Below are 18216 nucleotides of genomic sequence, written 5' to 3' on the forward strand. Positions count from 1 at the left end.
TTTCTTTGTATTGTTCGCAAATACGTCACGCCCTTCTCCTCAAATCTAGTCACTTTGCTAGGAAGTAGGGTGGGCCTGCCAGTCTACACCGAGTGTTTACAAGCAATGCCAAAACGAAGATGCACGTTCACAGCGGAGTTGAATAAAAAATTCCTGTGCTTTCGCCAGGGTCTTGATCCGAATGAAGCTGAGTGCTTGACATGTAAAGCAGGCACTTACGTATCTGTGGCAAATAAAGGTGCCAACGACCTCCAGGCACACATAAACACTTAGTGTACCACTATAAAACTCAAAAATGTCAGTGTACATATGTTTTTGTTAGTGTAAATATGTTTTTGTTATCGTGCATATGTTGTTTTGTGTTATTCGGGCAAATAAATGCAATTGCTATACAGATACCGTGTCATTTGTGTCATAACAAACACCGATGACCCCCCCCACACACACACAAAAAAGGCGTCCTCCTTTTCAGAAACCCAAATCTAGTCACCCTATGCATGTGGCGTGTTTGTTTTGCATGCTATAGTTACACGTGTTGCTGTCTCCATCAAACACCTCGCTATTATCCATAATCATGTGCCAAGCCACAAGCGTCTGACACATCACTTGTGTTTACATCCTCTAATGAGATGTCATCTCTCCCTCGCTTTGCACAGGTGAATCACCCCGCAGTCTCTTTGTCTCTGGTGTCCTTTATCACTCCCAGACAGGAGAAGCTGGCTCCGTGAATATGATTTCTGGCATTCGAGCCACAGTTCTCTGACTCCGTACTTTTCAGAAGTTCTTTTGCAACATTGTCTTTTCAAGTGTGCATTCAAAGCAGCTGAAGACTGAGTGACAAGCAAAGATGGCCGCCGCCATGCACAGTGGCGATAAGGTGACGGCTTCACCTTCCTCCTGCATGTTTGTTGCAGCGAGAGTCTTGTTAACAATGTTGCCTTCTGTTCATTCATCCTAACCCTCAACTTTTTTTTTTTTTTGATGGCGCCGTCTTGAGTGGTGCAGTGTTTTTTCACTCCTTTTCGCTTTATTTTCATCTTTCCTCGTTTCTCTTTCTTTTTTACTGGAATGTTGGCCCGTAATGATGTTTGGCCACGGTCAGGCAATCCCAGGTTCAACCGTCCATTCGGTCCATGCCAGTGCCTTCTACTCGCATCTCGGCGTATGCAAGATCGGCTCGGCATGGACAGATATTTTTCCTGTGCATCGGTCGGGAACAGCCTGACTCAGCGACAGCCGTCCTGCTCACCTGGCCAGTGCTCCCGCGCCTTGGCCTCGCAGTGGCGACCCCTGTGAGAGGTCCACTCCCTCGTGCTTGTTGGACCCTGGATGTGGCCGACCTTCGCCGTCCGTGCCTGCCCCGTTGTGACGACGCACACCATCTGCATCTGAGTCCCCCAGGACGCTGCTCACAGGTTTGCCTGTTTTGTGTTTTCACACTCGTTGGTTTTCTTTTGTGGCGCCGTTGTGAGTGGCAGCCTTTTCTAGAAGCTTATTGAGTTGCGCGCATGTCATCAGTATGTCTTTTATACAGTGGTGGTTCTACACTGAATTACTGTAATTTTTATGAGAAAAAAAGCTTACAAGTCAGGTAAGTATACCCCTGGACTACATGAATCCAATGGTCCATCCATCCATCCATCCATCCATCCATCCATCCATCCATCCATCCATCCATCCATCCATCCATCCATCCATCCATCCATCCATCCATCTTCTCCCGCTTATCCGGGGTCGGGTCGCAGCAGCCGACGCTGCACCGATCCGCCCGCCTCGCTTGTGAACAAGACCCCAAGATACTTGAACTCCTCCACTTGGGGCAGGATCTCATCCCCGATCCGGAGAGGGCATTCCACCCTTTTCCAACTGAGTAATATGGACTCAGATTTGGAGGCGCTGATCCTCATCCCGACCGCTTGGCTGCGAACCGCTCCAGTGAGAGCTGGAGATCATGGCTTGATGAAGCCAACAGCACCACGTTGTCTGCATAAAGCAGGGACGCAATGATGAGGTCCCCAAACCGAACACCCTCAACACCTCGGCTGCGCCTAGAAATTCTGTCCATAAAAGTTATAAACTGAATCCAATGGTCACTACATCAAAATATGACATTCCAAAGATGCAGCTTGAGGCACGATGGTACGATGGTGGGATACCTTCTGACCGGCGCGGGCCACACAAATGGCCACGCAGCGGGATGCCAAACATACACAAACAAACACACACACAAACACACACACATGCACACACACACACAAACGCACACACAAACACACACGCACTCGTGCAGATGTCGTCTTCTGCAGCGCATAGGTGTGACAATAATCTAACACTTTGGAACCGCGGATTTAAAAACAGGAGCAGCACTCACACTTTCACCAGTTTCTTGCTCAATGTTACTTCGCGCCTTCACAGTGTGTGTGTGTGTGTGTGTGTGTGTGTGTGTGTGTGTGTGTGTGTGTGTGTGTGTGTGTGTGTGTGTGTGTGTGTGTGTGCGTGTGTGTGTGCGTGTGTGTGTTAGACATGTGCAGGTGTGAGCTAACAATAAACGCAGCTGTCTGCTTTGGCCTTTTTGTTGCTCCAGATCACACGTCAAATTTGAGGCACCGGGGCCCGGGGATTCGGCCCGCCACATCCATCAAATTTATGTTTCAGAACTCACTAAATTAGGACTAAATTAGTAGAAAAAAAAATCTTTTTTGGCAATCACGAGTTTTATACCAAAATATTTAAAGTATTTACATCGTTTCCCATTTCAAATTCCACCTGCCGTTAACTATATAAAACTAACAATCTGTAATAATATGATGGATGAGGTTATTGTACATTTTCTCATGACTGCATGGATAAAATTGTCAATACGATGCCATAGGGTGATTATTTCAAGGCTTAAATGAAGGAAGATTCCTGAATGGTCCATTTTGTTGATGGATACTTCCGGATAATAAAACTGGATGAAGCCGCAGGGTCGGCGTACAAAACCCTCGAGAGTCAAACACAGCTTGTCTTCAACTTATCGATTGAAATGACCAAAAGAACAAAGCGTGCGTTATTGACGGCCGCTCACACAAAGTCTCATTGAAAACTCTAAACTATCGGCAAAAAAAACAACAGAGGGAAGGGTGTCGGTATCAAGGGGGGGGGGGGGTGTTCACCCTCAGAGCTGTAGTTGGAGATGACGAATTCAGACAAATAACCCCACCCTTTTGGAAGTTTTATTACGTTTGCAATAACACAATTCAAGTGGTTCAGGCATAGAGCCCAGGGAGACAACTTTGTTTGGTTGTGAATCTAAAGCCCATACGTCTTCATGTCAGATCATGTTTTCACGTCTAGGGCATGTCGAAATTTTGTTCCCCATAGGGGCATTTGAGGGCTGACCTCACATTAGAAGAAGAAGCCCGATTCCCATTTTGACGCGGCGCGTCATCCATCTCACGTTGACCTCCATTGTCGCGCGCTGCGTTTAAATGACAGTGATACATATGCCGCATTGCAAAGACAAAGGCTTTGACAACCCCCCCCCCACACTTCCGCCCCCATTTGGTGTGCACGTACAAAAATATGACGTTTTAAGAGTGAATTCTTTGCTTTGGCATCTGGATGGGTCGAGGACCACAGTTCCCATTAAAATGCACTTGGGGGGAAAATGAAATTTGGCAGAGCGGGCTTGTAATCATCTCTCGTTCCCTCTCAGTTTTATCTGCAGAGGATTTGGAGGATCCCCCCTCCCCCGTAGCATGCATTAATATTCATAGACAAAATTCCCAGCTTGTTGTGTTGCCGCCTGTAGCGCTCTCACTTCAGAATGTAAAATATGGCCGGCAGCCTGTGTGCGTGTCTACGTGTGTACGTATCTACGTGTCTACGTGTCTACGTGTGTGTATGACGAGGCCGTTAGGATTTTCATACGCCGCTCGTGCACATCAACCTTTCAACCTTGTTTTGGAACCCATGCGCTCATTCCAAATGTATATTATGTTTCGCTAAATGCCAACGATAACAGACACACACACACACACACACACACACACACACACACACACACACACACACACACACACACACACACACACACATATACAGGACTGTCTCAGAAAATTAGAATATTGTGGTAAAGTTCTTTATTTTCTGTAATGCAATTAAAAAAACAAAAATATCATACATTCTGGATTCATTACAAATCAACTGAAATATTGCAAGACTTTTATTATTTTAATATTGCTGATTATGGCATACAGCTTAAGAAAACTCAAATATCCAATCTCAGAATATTAGAATATTTCCTCAGGCCAAGAAAAAAAAAAGATTTATAACAGCAAAACAAAATCAAACATTTGAAAATGTCCATTAATGCAGTCAGTACTTGGTTGGGAATCTTTTTACACGAATTACTGCATCAATGCGGCGTGGCATGGACCCTGTGGCATTGCTGAGGTGTTATGGATGCCCAGGATGCTTCAATAGCGGCCTTTAGGTCATTTGCATTGTTGGGTCTGGTGTCTTTCAGCTTCTTCTTCACAATACCCCACAGATTATCTATGGGGTTCAGGTCAGGGGAATTGGCAGGCCAATCGAGGACAGTAATGCCATGGTCAGTACACCATTTACTGGTGGTTTTGGCACTGTGGGCAGGTGCCAGATCGTGCTGGAAAATGAAATCATCATCTCCATAGAGCTTTTCAGCAGACGGAAGCATGTAGTGCTCTAAAATCTGCATTTACTCTAGATTTGATGAAACACAGTGGACCAACACCAGCAGCTGACATGGCTCCCCAAACCATCGCTGACTGTGGGAACTTCACACTGGATTTCAAGCAACTTGGATTTTGCTCCTCTCCAGCCTTTCTCCAGACTCTGGCGCCTTGACTTCCAAATGAAATACAAAACTTGCTTTCGTCTGAAAAGAGGACTTTGGACCACTCTGCAACTGTCCAGTGCTTCTTTTCCATAGCCCAAGTCAGACGCTCCTTCCGTTGTCTTGAGTTCAGAAGTTGCTTGACCATGGGAATACGGCTATTGTAGCCCATTTCCCAGACACGTCTGTGAACAGTGGCTTTTGATACCGAGACTCCAGCTTCAGTCCACTGTCTTTGAAGCTCCCCCAAATTCTGGAAGCGACTCTTCTTCACAATGCTGTTAAGGGTGCGGTCATCTCTCATGGTTGTGCAGCGTTTCCTACCACATTTCCCCCTTCCAACAGACGTTTTGTGGATGTGCTTTGAAACTGCACTCTGTGAACAGCTTGCTCTTTGAGAAATTTCTTTTTGTGTCTTACCCTCCTGATGGAGGGTGTCAATGATGGTCCTCTGGACAGCAGTCAGATCAGGAGTCTTCCCCATACTTGTGATTTAGTTTACTGAACCAAGCTGTGTGGTTTTCAAGGCTAAGGAAACCCTTGCAGGTGTTTAGAGTTAATTAGACGATTCAAGTGATTAGTTGAATACCCTACTAGTTTACTTTTTCATGATATTCTAATATTTTGAGATAGTTTATATCTTCTTCTTCTTAATATTTTCTGAGACAAGCCTGTATATATACACACACACACACACATATACACGTGACGCTTTCAGTTGCTGTCTGAAATGGGTTGGCTCTCGCTCGTTCTGTTTTGCCTGTGTATTGATTTGCCATTATGTGGCATGAGGGGGAAAATCCATGGCTCTCCTTTTAAATAAGCATCACACGAGGATAAGAGAGAGATATCACGGACAAAGCGTATCGAATGGAAAGACGCGGGACACGGTGTGGAAGTCAAGCAATCTCCTCAGTGCCTCTTGCACTGGTTTAAGACGAGGCTTGTGAATTATGTTAAACTTTGCTGAAGCAGGCTTTTTTCCGTTTTAACCGCATCTGGCTTCTTTGTAGTACTGCGAATGAAAATTTGCATGTATTTGTATTAGTCAGGATCGATGTAATTCCATCTCTGTTGCTGTTTGCGCTTGACTGTGAAACCAAAAACGTAGGACGACAACACTTCACTAACCAAGACGGACGCGTGATCAGGCCGCTGGCAAATGATGTGCCGGGAGAATTTTGTAAGCCGGCTGCTGCTGGTTGTCAGTAAAATGGGCGTCTGTCACTGACGGGGGGGACAAGAGCTTTGAAATGGACAAACAAAAAAAACCTCAATCATTTACTGTGTTTTAGAGAGTGCAGCCAAGAGAACAGCTCTAAAATTAAAAGAATGTGATGTTGGGAGTACGTTGAGCTAATTTTATAAAAGAAATCCTGCAATCCTGTTTATAAATGTAAAAGTGCTTTTTGTCTGCAAAATATTCACACACTCTCACTCACTCACTCACTCACTCACTCACTCACTCACTCACGCACGCACACACGCACACACACACGCACACACACACGCACACACACACACACACACACACACACACACACACACACACACACACACACACACACGGGGGGGGAACACTCACGTTAAGCCTCAAAGTCTTTGTGTGCGTGTGTTGTGATCTCAAAACTGCTGCAGAAGGCACTTTTTTAAAGTGATTGTCACCACTTCTTTTAGGCAAACAATGACGAGCGGCTCCATTATCTCCGTAAATTGAATACAAATCTCCGTAGCGCTCGTGCAAATAAATTGCGCGCTTTATCGCAGTGCTCCTCCCCAAACGCACGTCTCCTCTTTGCAGCCAATGGAAAGCGAATCATGCATAAATAAGAAAGAGGAGGGATGCAGGCGACCAGCGGGCGGGTGGGCGAGCGAGCGAGCGAGCGCACGTGTGGCTGAATTTCCATATAGATAGACACGCACATTAAACTTGGTTATCTGCAAGCTCGCTATCCACTCGTGCTCTTATTACGTTTTTGATGGAGAGACGGCCACCGGCTCGACTTTGACGTTAACGGCCACCCCCACCCCGCTGCGTGTCGCTCTGCCCCGGACACTTTGTTGGTTGCTGGCTCCGATCTGATGGGTCTTTTATCAAAGGAGTACCACAGGGAACAGTGCTCGAACCACTTTTGTTTATGTCTCGTCGCAAACATCTTCAGAACTGCTGGAATTAATTTTCAATTAGATTCCAAAGCGTTACATTACTTTCTCTGAAAATAAGACCAATGTTATTCAGTGTAAAAGTATAATTTTGTCATGACCTTAAACATCAATCTATGACTGAGCGCAAGCTAGCAACCAATGTTAGCAACTTTGCCATCAACATTGCAGAGGTGCAATGCGACATACAACACTTGGCGCTTAGCACGATATGCTGAATGAAAGAGGAAGGAAACAAAACGCTTATCCATCCCGCGGCTTACGTGTAAATTAAAATGCAATTAGAAAGAGGCAAATAGGCTGCTCCCAGGAGATTGCCATAGGGGTGGGGGGCGGGGGACAAGAGGGGTAAAAGGCTCTCAGGATAAGGGCCCGTGTCACTCATCATTAGTGTGGCATTAGACAGGAGGGGAGCCAAATCTCAACACAAGCTCGCGGGCACATTTTGTTCTCGTCGCAACGCTGATGATAACGACGACGGGAATCTGAGTACCCCAAAGATTAAATAGATCCTCCATGTTGTTTTTTGTTTGGTGCTATTGTTTCCCGCAGCCTTTTTGTCATCGGCGGCAATGCATCCATCAAAGCGGCACGACTGTCCTCCTCAGCTGCATACAGTATTGACAAGTGTCCATTCTGACAGAATTCCAGCACCCCATCCCCGACGGCTCCCCGCTGACCACTCCGTCCCCCTTGGTGTCTGGTGCCCCCGCCCCCCTTCCCTCCGCAACGCCCCCCCACCCGGCTCCCGGGGATCAATGGGCGTATAAGCGTATGGCGGATGAACCCCACACGACGGCAGCCTCGCAGGCAGGGGAGGGAGGGGGCGGGGCATGCGTGAGGAAGAAAAGGGGAGCCCATCCTGGCAGGGCAGCACCCCACAATGCAGACCTGTCGCTTCGCTGCAACAATGGAGGTGACAATGACACTGGAGGGGGAATTTCCGCTACTCACCCCACCCCACCCCACCTTTCAAGCAGAGGCGGGCTTATAGAGCAGACTCAAATTCATAGTTTCTTTCCATTTCAAGTATGAACGTTGAAGGCTTCAAAGGTCAAAATGCTGCTGGTATGATCGTTTGGAGCGCTCCCGTTTTGAAATTCAGTTTAAAAATCATAATGTCTTAAATTTGTTTGCCGAAATGTTGTTTTGTAAGTGCATCAAGTTGAGTTAGCTTGCGTATGAAATACGCCAAATGGTTTGTTTTTTGTTTGTTCAATGATGTCCCTGTTAAAATACTCATCATGAATCATTTGTCAAGAACAAAATTGTGTGCCTGGACCTGAAGCAAGAACGAACGTGGGGACAGTCGTCGTTTTGTTTTGTCTCGTCACAAATCCACCCAGCAGATTGACGCTACTGAAGACGCTGGCTTCGTTGAGGTGTTTCCACCAACTATTTGCGGCCCCCACTGTTTGATAGTGTACTTTAATGACCGCCCGCTAAGCACCGCCAGGCTCTCGAGCCCTCTTAACATTTTTCTAATACCCCCCTCCCTCCCCCTCTCCACTCTGTCCTTGCATTCTGTCCCAATCAAGTCTTTTCTTCCAGTGGAGGAACGAATCGGATGCTTCTCTGGGCCAATGCGGAGATCTCTCATCATGGCCTCCTCCTCCTCCTCGCCTCTTTTATCCCCCACCACCCTGAACTTACTTTACCTCAAGCCTTCTTTTACATGCACGCACCCACAGCCCTGCCCTCCCCACCCCTTTGCTGAGAATATCTCCATTCCCTGAGCTGGCACTCCCGGCATGGTAGGGGAGTACTCCTAGCTTGGCCTGAGCCACTCTTTTATTTTTGGGGAAAGGTGATTGAAATATCTGTGTTTCCTGCAGAGAGAGTTGCAGAGATCATGACATTACTTGACCCTGGTCCTCCCACACACGTGCACCCATATATAACATTTGAGCAAGCGCATAAAAACCACATGAGCATTTCTAAAGTGCTTCACAACCCCTGCCCAAATCACACTTGGCAGTATTTCTAAGCACTTTATATTACGGCACATACTTTCTATCTTTCTACTATGCTGCATTCAAACGCAGACAACCTTGTCAAAACAAAACAAGGCCGTGTAGCGATAAGAAATGCGCGGGGGGGAGGGGGGGGGCAGACAGCCTGACCTTGTGTGCTGCAGATAAGTGTTGCTTTTTGACCTTGGTGTGTTGCAACAAGGTCAAAATAAACAAGGTCCTGTGAGAAAGCGTTTCTGTCGGTTTCTGCAGGGAGTCCAAATGCGCTGTCGCTTTCACGGCGCAAGGATGACATCAACAAGGGGGGACGTGGGTTGCGCGGATAATTCAATCGTTTCCGTTTAATCCGAGTCCTGTTACACCCACAACATAGTCAACTTGTTTATGGAGACGAAGATTTTGCCAAACTTTAGCTGCTCGTGCATAGGTGCTTTCTTAAGGAAGACGAGAGTGTCGCTGCCAACTTTGAATGAAATCGCAAAGTAAATCAAATAAGAGTTCAGCGCCATGAAAAATTAAGACAACTGTCAAACGCTGTATATGGGCGCGTTCGTTATGTTTAAGTTATGAAACACCGCTTTTGTACGTTCGTGGGTGTTTCCACTTGATGTTACCAATTTTGGTCGCTGCGCACACACGACGCGTGTCGTGTCGACACGTCACGCACACCTGCTGAAGAAAAAGCTCGTGCTGTTATGTTCACGTGCAATTTAAAACGTGAACGCATTTAACAATTTCTATTCTCGACAACTGGGCGGGCGATGGATTAAAAATGTCATACAGCCGGTGAGGTGAGCAACGCCCAAATCCACAAACACGATAACGTTAACCCCTTCCACTTCTTCACGTACTCAAAATGCATTTTGGTGAATATAATGTACATTTTCAGAGGGTGTACATTCCACGCTCAAAGTCTTTAGCAGGAATTGAATTTCTCTGCGTGTCACTGTCTCTTTTTGCTGTTGCTAGGCAAGCAGGGCGTGTGTGCTCCGTGGCCGCGGCTGGAGGGCACCGCGGGGCGGGGGGGGGGTGGCAGAAAAAAACTGTAATTGGGCGCAAATTCAACGCTTTCAATGGGCGATTTCGCTGCCAAAGGGATCTTAAGCCTCCCCTGCGTTCATCTCTATTGCAAAAGTGCAGAATTGGAGGGCGAGCGCGGGTGGATTTGGCCGCTTTCTGTGCATGACCATATATGGTAAGGCAGAGATAGCTCGTGCTCGCGCGCAATAGGCTGCCCGCCGCGGTTCGGCTTTACAGGCTCCGTTTTAACCCTTGTCATGCTGAATTATTTTTTTCCACAATAAAAAACTCGTCCGATACAGCGCGGTTGTTTTGGGGCGGGGAACACTTTTGCATTTCGGCTGCGCATTTTCTAATCAAGTCCCCAGTGATTTTCTTATCTCGTGTGTTGAACTGTTACTGCGCACGTAAAACTGACATGGTAATTTGCACATTTCTTTCTCACGTGAGGCGAAATTAAAGGGGAAATGAACTGCTCCGATTAATAATGGTGGCGTGCAAGCGGAAAAGTTGAAGATTCACAGACTTGGAACGTGTTAAATTAACGGCGGTTGAGCCCAGAGGACACAGTACTGCTCTCATATCTGTGTGTCTGTGTGTGAGGGAGAGAGAGTGAGAGAGAGAGTGTGTGACCTATATTTGCTCAGTGCAGTGAGCAGATCCAAATGTAAGCCTCCGCGATGCAATACTGGGATTTTTTATTTATTTAAGAAAAGGTATAACGCAAAGTAAAATCATAAACAAAAAAAAGTCAAGAAGCTGCAAGACGACAAGCACGTGCATTGGTGGAGGATTTGAAAGGGTGAGTAAATACAAAAAGCAGAATTACAACTGAAATCTGGCAACACTGACAGAATATGCCCCCCCCCCCCCCCCCCACACAAAACGGAGTCAATTTTCACCATGAGTACTCACAATTCACTCATTTTTGGATTCTGGGTAACTGTAGCTTATTTGAACTCCGTGACCAAGTAAGATCTTAAACTGGATGAAAGTGAGGGAGAACTTTCATAATTCTACAATATCACAATATGCGTCCCGTCCTTGCTGCTGTCGTAATTTTGCTGTTTCTGTAAAATCCCTTAAAAAAAAAAAAAAAGAAAAGATGCACATCTTATCTTTATCGGACTTCCAAATCTCCCCACCAACAACACCTTGAAACTCACGATGGAGGAATTTGGCACCTCTATATCTCAACATTGTTTTAATGCGGATTTGGTTCATATATCAGAATGACCTTTTCCCCATTTAACTGCCCAGAGATTAGCCTTGAGGGAGGAAAGCCGAATTGCACCGGAAATTCACCTCTACATTATGCATTTCACCCTGGAAATTCTCCCTACAAATAATCGCGGAAGGATTTCATGCAAAATATCTTAGAACGCAACAGCACGTTTCGTCAAGTAGCATTTAACATATTTTGTTTGTAAATCGTAATGGGCTTTCATTACAAAGAATTGTGCTACGTTTTAAAGTCCCAAAAGCATTCCGCACCTGTCCCTCACCTGTTTCTATGCCACGTAGTTCTTCAGTATTTAAAGACACACAAGACCCTAAATTAAGGTTCGTCTTGGAACCCTAAACGCGTTGCCTTTGTTTAAAGCTGCTCCAGGTTCATAACTGAGTCGTGCTTGCCTTTTATTGAGTCATTTAAAAGCGCGATTGCGGTGCCATTTTCCCAAATAACCAGCCTGCTTGTGAACGAACGGACCACTCCTCTTTTTGTGCTTAACATTTTCACACGCATTGCGCGTGCAAGATTGCGCGCCAACATAAACACACTGGAGGAGGGCGGATCTTCCTTCGTGACATGAAATAAAGCAGGGGCACCTATGTGCCGTGACACTTAACGTGGTGATTTATGTGAATTCCCACACGTCCACAACGAAGGTGAAGAAGGGATGGAGCCCAACCAGGAGAGGTCTCCACCTCCCCTCCTGACGTCATGCGCCAAAGCCGGAGCTCTTGCACGACTGGATCAGTTCACTACCGCTCGCCTGTGACTCTCTCTGCACACTGCCAGGACTGTGCGTGGACTGTAAAAAAGGAGGGACTAAGCGAGCTGGAGGGGGATAACACTTCGGATTTGGATACACACTGGAAAACTACCAAGGCAGCGAACGAACGCGACCACCCTGCCTTGTCTGGCTTTTTCCCCCTTCTTCCTTGCACATCGCTTTCGCCCCTACCCCGTCGCTTGCGGTCGGATTGCGGCGAGAATGGAGCTCCCTGCCGCCGGAGAGCACGTCTTTGCGGTGGAGGGCATCGAAAAGAAGCGCATTCGCAAGGTAAACTGCGTGGCGCGTTTTATTTTTTTATTTTTTGGGCGAGGGTAAAAAGGCGCACGTATTGCATTGGTGCGTTTAAAGCCTCGGGGAATATACATCTCTCTCTCTCGCTCTCTCTCCCCCAATGAACGCAGGGGAAGATTGAGTACCTGGTCAAGTGGCGGGGATGGTCTCCCAAGTAAGTCCTAATGCTGCATGTTCCGCTTAATTTGTGGATAATACAAATCGGCGAGGGCATACATGGGCGCAGTGTGTGTGTGTGTGTGTGTGTGTGTAGGCGGGCAAGTGTTTCATCCGTGGATGCCTTCACTAATTTATGCGAGGGGAAAAGGGAGGGTAGGCACGGCTATGTAATCCCGTTTTAATTATTTCTGCTCTGCCAACGAATTTGAGAGACAGTGCTGCTAAAATGGCCGACTGTATGCTGGCGCGCGGAGACAGCACACGCACACACACACGCGCACACACGCACACACACAGATGTGTTTTGCTTGATTTCACCCTCTTCCTAACCAATTGTTTGCCGTCAAACGTGCTGCTTGTTATGTACTGGCTGTGCTTATGTCCGTATCTAACCTCTAAACTATTGTCGGTGTTTTGTTGTCCCATCATCATAATGACATTTGTTTTTGGCCCCTTCCTGCAGATACAACACATGGGAGCCGGAGGAAAACATCCTTGACCCGCGCCTCCTCGTTGCATTTCAATACAGGTGAGACTCGCTGGACTTTGAATGTGGACCTGCTCCAACTCGACCGTGACCTTATATGGGCATGGGGGAGGGGCTACACTCCACTCTCCCTGATACCCCTCTTGACCCACTCACTGGTTGCTATCCTGGGAAAAGGGCTGGTGGGAGTTTCTTGAACAAGGACACACTCGACATAGTTAGGAAACATTGATTATATCACGCATCTTTTCTGTGAATATGATGCAGTATTATTATTATTTAATTATTCTTATTATTATTATTACTGAATGCTAACGTGGCCAAAGATCACGTACGGGCCTGCAGGACCCGTAGACACACTCACTGTAAACAACAAATTAGCATTTTCCAAAGAGGCTAATGGACACACCGACTTGTACGGCGCGTGTGCGTCTGACTGCGTCCTGATGGGCTGCCCGTGCGCAGTTTGCGTGGAATCCTCCCCGTCCGCTCCTGGCGGATGGATGGGGGAGGGGATCCCACAAGGGAGCCCGTAATTGCCAAATCTTCTGTGAATAGGGGTCACCTCGTTGGATTTTGCGTTTGCGCCCGACTGTTTATTACAGCAGCCTTGATGTCTTGAACATCTGTCGGCCCAAAGCGTGCTCGGTTGGCCGGCCTTCATCCGCCGCTGGTTATTTACGAGTCAGTGATTCGTCAAGGTTTATTCCTGGTAGTAACGTTTCATCCTGGCCTGGCCCTGACAACCGCATTATCCACGTTGTGTCTTCAAAATCCCCCCTCTTCTTCTTTTCTTCTAAACTATGAGCCCGTATTCATGCTCGGGGGTTATCTACAAGCATTCGTCCGGTTTGACATGTACCTCATGACCCTGATTACCGTTGTGAGGACGTGGAATGGCAGAAGGGAGAATGTCTGAACGAGACGCAGCGAGTCTTAATTAAATTTCAGCAGGCATAATGACAACACATAGCGGGACGATTACCAATGCAAATAAGGACCACAATGCTTTGCGATGGCTCACGCACATCACGTGTTGGCTTTTCATAGCCAAACTGCACGTTTGACCTTGAATACTAGGTGAAGGAAAACGGAGGACGGTCTCCCCCGCCCTTTCGGCTTCGTGTGACGTGACGCGCCAAGCTATCATTTTGCTTTGTTTTCGCAGGGAGAGGCAGGAGCAGCTGATGGGATATCGCAAAAGGGGCCCCAAAGCAAAACATCTTCCACTGCAGGTAATTGTCATCACGCCTCTCCATGGGTGAGAGGTCAGACGGGAGAGGGGGAGGGGGTAGATTCTTGTCAGGTGTTCTCGAGCGGCTGTTATTATGCTGGGCGTTATTTTTAGTTTTCCTTCAGATGGCGACGGGAAGGGGAGAGAGGTTGTCGTTCTGCCTTGTCCTCACTTTGTTTCCCAAGGTTGCGCCCGATCTAGCTTGTTGTATCTGACTGTTTAGTGTTTCCTCTCACCGGGTGGATAGTCACTTTTGGACGCACTCAGTTTAGAGCTAGTTGTTCTGTGTTTGAGCCTGGCACAAAATGGCTAAAATTAGCGCTGTGTTGTGCTTGGGTTTGTCTCGTTTTCGAGGTTTAATGGAGCTTGTTAGGAAGCAAATATGGACGTGCAGGCCCATCGCTGCGCTCAGTCGGTCGTGGTCGGGAATCATAGCTGAAGCGTGACATGTCTGCTGGCACTTGTCTGACCTGAGGTCACAGCCAAAGGTTCTTGAGCGTTCCGCTCTGAGGGGTCAGCCTGTGCCAAAGGGAAAAAGGGGCGAGCTGGTGGCTTGGATCTGCTACAGCGCAGTCCTTCTATTTGCCAGCGTGCCTTTTAATCAGAACTAAAGAATTGAGTCTATCTGTCAGGTATTGTGCATCGCCATATGATGCGTTGCTCGAGCAAGACTGTCATAACTCCCGAAATATGCAAGGCTAAATTATTACGGTGGGGCAAAAACATTGTGGAGCACTTTATTTGTTCATGTCAAACAGTGTAGACAAAAAGAATTGTCTGCATTCCTTTGCGCAATCAGCAAAGCTTTGGAGAACTAATGCCTCTTGCTCAGGTCCACTCGAGGTGGCCAAAACATTCCGACACAGTCATAAAGACAGGAATCCCCATCCTTTTGACTAAAATATCTTGTCTATCCTTTTAGGTTCCCTCGTTTGCCCGGAGGTCGAGTATCCCCGCGGGCTTGGAGGACGCCTCTCCGGACGTAGATGACAGTCCCAAGGAGGATGCCGTCCCGCTCCAGCGTTGCCAGCCCCAGCAGTATCAGCTGAACAGCAAGAAGCACCATCAGTACCAGCCCAGCAGCCAGGAGGTGCCTGTCGATCAGCTGGCCAGCACCAAGAAGAAGTACGTCTACCAGCTCAACAGCAAGAAGCACCACCACTATGAGCCTGACCCCAGCATGTACCAAGCTCAGGCCTCAAAGCTCAAGAAGGTGGTCAAAGTTCAGGAAGCGCCCAGCAAAGCCGCCAACCCCGGCTGGAATCTGCCGCTGGCGCTGCAGCAGAAATGGCTTCGCGACAAAGACACGGGCTGCTTGAGTAAAGTCAAAGAGCTGGCGGTGGAGCTGCGAAAAGCTGGTCCCAAAGACGCGGAAAGCGAGCAAGCGCTCAAGCCTAATCCCAAGGACGCCACGCTCCCGAGCGCCGTCAGTGGCAAAATGAAGATCATAAAGAACAAAAACAAGAACGGACGTATCGTCATCGTCATGAGCAAGTATATGGACGCTCACAAGGTTCACGGGGCAAAGGGCAAACACGGGGAACCGTCAAGCGCTGAGAAAAGCCAAAGCGGCCAAAACAACCCGGCGCACGGAAGCAAAACGGCCGAGAACGGTATTCCCAAAGAGATGTGCAGCAGCAGTTCCCTCCCCGCCACAGAGTGCTCCCCGAAGGACAGGCACTTTTTCAAGCCTTCGCCCAGTACAGCTGAGGAATACAACACGGAGGTTGCTCGGGGTCAGGCTGACCTGCCCGATGATCTCCCGCTGCAGCTGACCGCCAGCTCGCCCCCGACCTCCTGGCCGGCCGACGCCAACGTCCCCACGTCCGCCGCCATGATGGACCACATCCGGATTCCGTCCTACCCCGGCAGCCGCAAGAGAAAACTCTCCGAGCCTGCGGCTGAGCGCGGACTTCCCAAGGCTCCCAAAAGCCTCGGCCTTTGCGACAGCGCGCTGGGGCCGCCTCAGGACAAACCCATGGACCTTCACTGCGCCGGACGCGTCGGTGCGTACCCGTCTGATGCCATGGACTGCGCTGGCCAGGAGGAGCCCATGGATCTGAGTTGTCCAAAGACTAAGAAGCAGACTCAGCCGGAAATTCGGCCTGAGCCGCTGCGGCCTGAACTTGCACCTGAGCCTGAACTGCAATCCCAAAGTGAACCTGCTCCCCAAGCTGAATCCCCGCCCGCTCTCCAAGATACCAACACAGCAACCCAGGACACGCCGAACAAGACGAAAGCAGCGCTGACTCAAAAGATCTCTCCTTTTATGGGAAATATCATCATCACTGATGTCACAACAAACAGTCTGACAGTAACCTTCAAGGAGTACGTCTCTTTCTAAGGAAGCCACTGACTGGACAGACGGATTGTGTCCAAATGTGCATAGTGTAGAAAAGAAAAAAACATACAGAGATTTTGTACATATGCAAAGTTATAATTTATCATTCAAATTTAATATGTTTCCTACATGTTTTATACTGTAACTCTGAAACGTAGCCAAGCAAGTGCCCTCGAGGATTTCCGTGGATACATTCAACGAGATGTGTTCCGCTTCAAAAAAAGAAAAACACTCTACGAGTATATTGCGTTGTTTCATACCTGTACCAAACTTGTAATCTCAGATGTGCAAAGGTTTATACGTCTTTTGTATCAAACTCGATCAATTATTTGGGGTCCCGCTGCGCATTAGAGAGGAACTTGTCATGTTGGTATAGATCAAAGATCAAATTGAAAGCACTTCATTACTTTTTCTCCACCAGGCAATGATCGCTAATTGCCTTCATTATTCAGTTTGCCCTCCTTCAGGTCGTTTTCAGAGGTTTGGACTCGATTCAGTCGTGGGCATTATAATCGATTCATCGTTATGAATGTGGTTGATTGCGTGGAAACGATAGTTGTCGTTATGTCTCGAAGTAACAAACTGATTGTTTATCAAGAAAATGAATTGTCCCGTTTTTGTGAGGCACGCGTCTTGAGATGCAAACATGACAAAGACGTACGCAAACTCTCTTCCGTTTGACAAATGTGAGCCCTCACTTTTTTAGCATTGTTCATCTCATGAATATTCCGTGATGGGAAAAGGCGGCTGACTGCCGTTTGTTAGGCTCGCTCGTGACCCGTCAAATGTGACTCATCAAGGTTTTGCTAGGCACACTTGAAGACGAGCTTGCTTTTTGTTGATGCTGCTTGAAATGCAAATGTTGACTCTCGCCTTCGAGATGCACACTGAATGCAAAACCAGCTTAAGAATGCTAAAATGCGACAAGAATGAATCGGAAGCGAGCATATTTATTTGGGAGAAGCTGCAAGGGATCTTTTAACAATTGTTTCCATGAATTTTGCTGTCCTTTTGGGTTTTGTTTTGCTTTCATTTGTCGATGCACTCGCTTACAAGGATCGTCATTACGTTGCTTAGGGACACGAGTTAGCTTACTGCTGTTGGCACACTTTCACAATAAAGAAAGCAAAGTTCCTCGTAAGGCTTGGCTCTTGATCATTATTTAAAATTAATGTTTTGAATCTAACGCTTAATGTGAATGTTGAAAAATATGTGATAAGATGATTCCAAAAAATCATCAACTACCGGGGCTTCAAAATCGTCCAGCATGGAAAAATGGACACTACCTAAAGCTTACATATCACGTTTATAAATTTTTACGTTTTACTCATTCAGTTGTGGTCTATATAAAGTGAAACAGCAATGCTTTTGTCTGAATTCCTCGTTTTGATAGCATCACAGGTCCCTCTTTTATACTTGTTCTGAGGTGCGACTCAGAGCAAGCCGTTTTACGACCTGTCACTTTAAATGCAAATGAGATACTTTGCCCCACTCCCTCCCGACCACAAGACGTGCGCCTGCCTTTCTGGTCTGACATATTTGTAGTTTTTTAGCCGAGGTAGAGTTTATTTGCGCCGCACACATTTTGATTGATTAAAAGATGTCAACGGCAGAAGACTTGTCCATACAACCATACATAACATGTAACAAAATAAATTCCCTCACAATA

General features: G+C 47.2%; 1 protein-coding gene across 2 annotated transcripts; it reads left to right on the plus strand.

Moving 5' to 3' along the window:
• The first annotated feature begins 11812 nt into the window (after positions 1–11812).
• On the plus strand, positions 11813–17685 carry cbx4 (chromobox homolog 4 (Pc class homolog, Drosophila)). Of its 2 annotated transcripts, XM_037257183.1 has the most exons (5): positions 11813–12302; positions 12437–12480; positions 12949–13014; positions 14141–14207; positions 15129–17685. In XM_037257183.1, exons 1-5 carry the CDS (start codon positions 12234–12236, stop codon positions 16548–16550), a joined length of 1668 nt encoding a protein of 555 aa, XP_037113078.1. In that variant the 5' UTR covers positions 11813–12233; the 3' UTR covers positions 16551–17685. The 2 variants fall into 2 exon arrangements, with proteins under 2 accessions (XP_037113078.1, XP_037113079.1); XM_037257184.1 differs by lacking the exon at positions 12437–12480.
• Positions 17686–18216: the final 531 nt, after the last annotated feature.

The sequence above is a fragment of the Syngnathus acus genome, chromosome 8, assembly GCF_901709675.1.
Source record: "Syngnathus acus chromosome 8, fSynAcu1.2, whole genome shotgun sequence".
In the NCBI taxonomy this organism is placed as follows: Eukaryota; Metazoa; Chordata; class Actinopteri; order Syngnathiformes; family Syngnathidae; genus Syngnathus; species Syngnathus acus.

What these genes read in the sequence shown, in the direction of transcription:
- cbx4 (XM_037257183.1), top strand. Translation starts at nt 12,234, where the DNA reads ATGGAGCTCCCTGCCGCCGGAGAGCACGTCTTTGCGGTGGAGGGCATC. An exon ending in TGGCGGGGATGGTCTCCCAA is followed by an intron (nt 12,481 to 12,948) that starts GTAAGTCCTAAT and finishes CCCTTCCTGCAG; the next exon opens with ATACAACACATGGGAGCCGG. An exon ending in CAAAACATCTTCCACTGCAG is followed by an intron (nt 14,208 to 15,128) that starts GTAATTGTCATC and finishes CTATCCTTTTAG; the next exon opens with GTTCCCTCGTTTGCCCGGAG.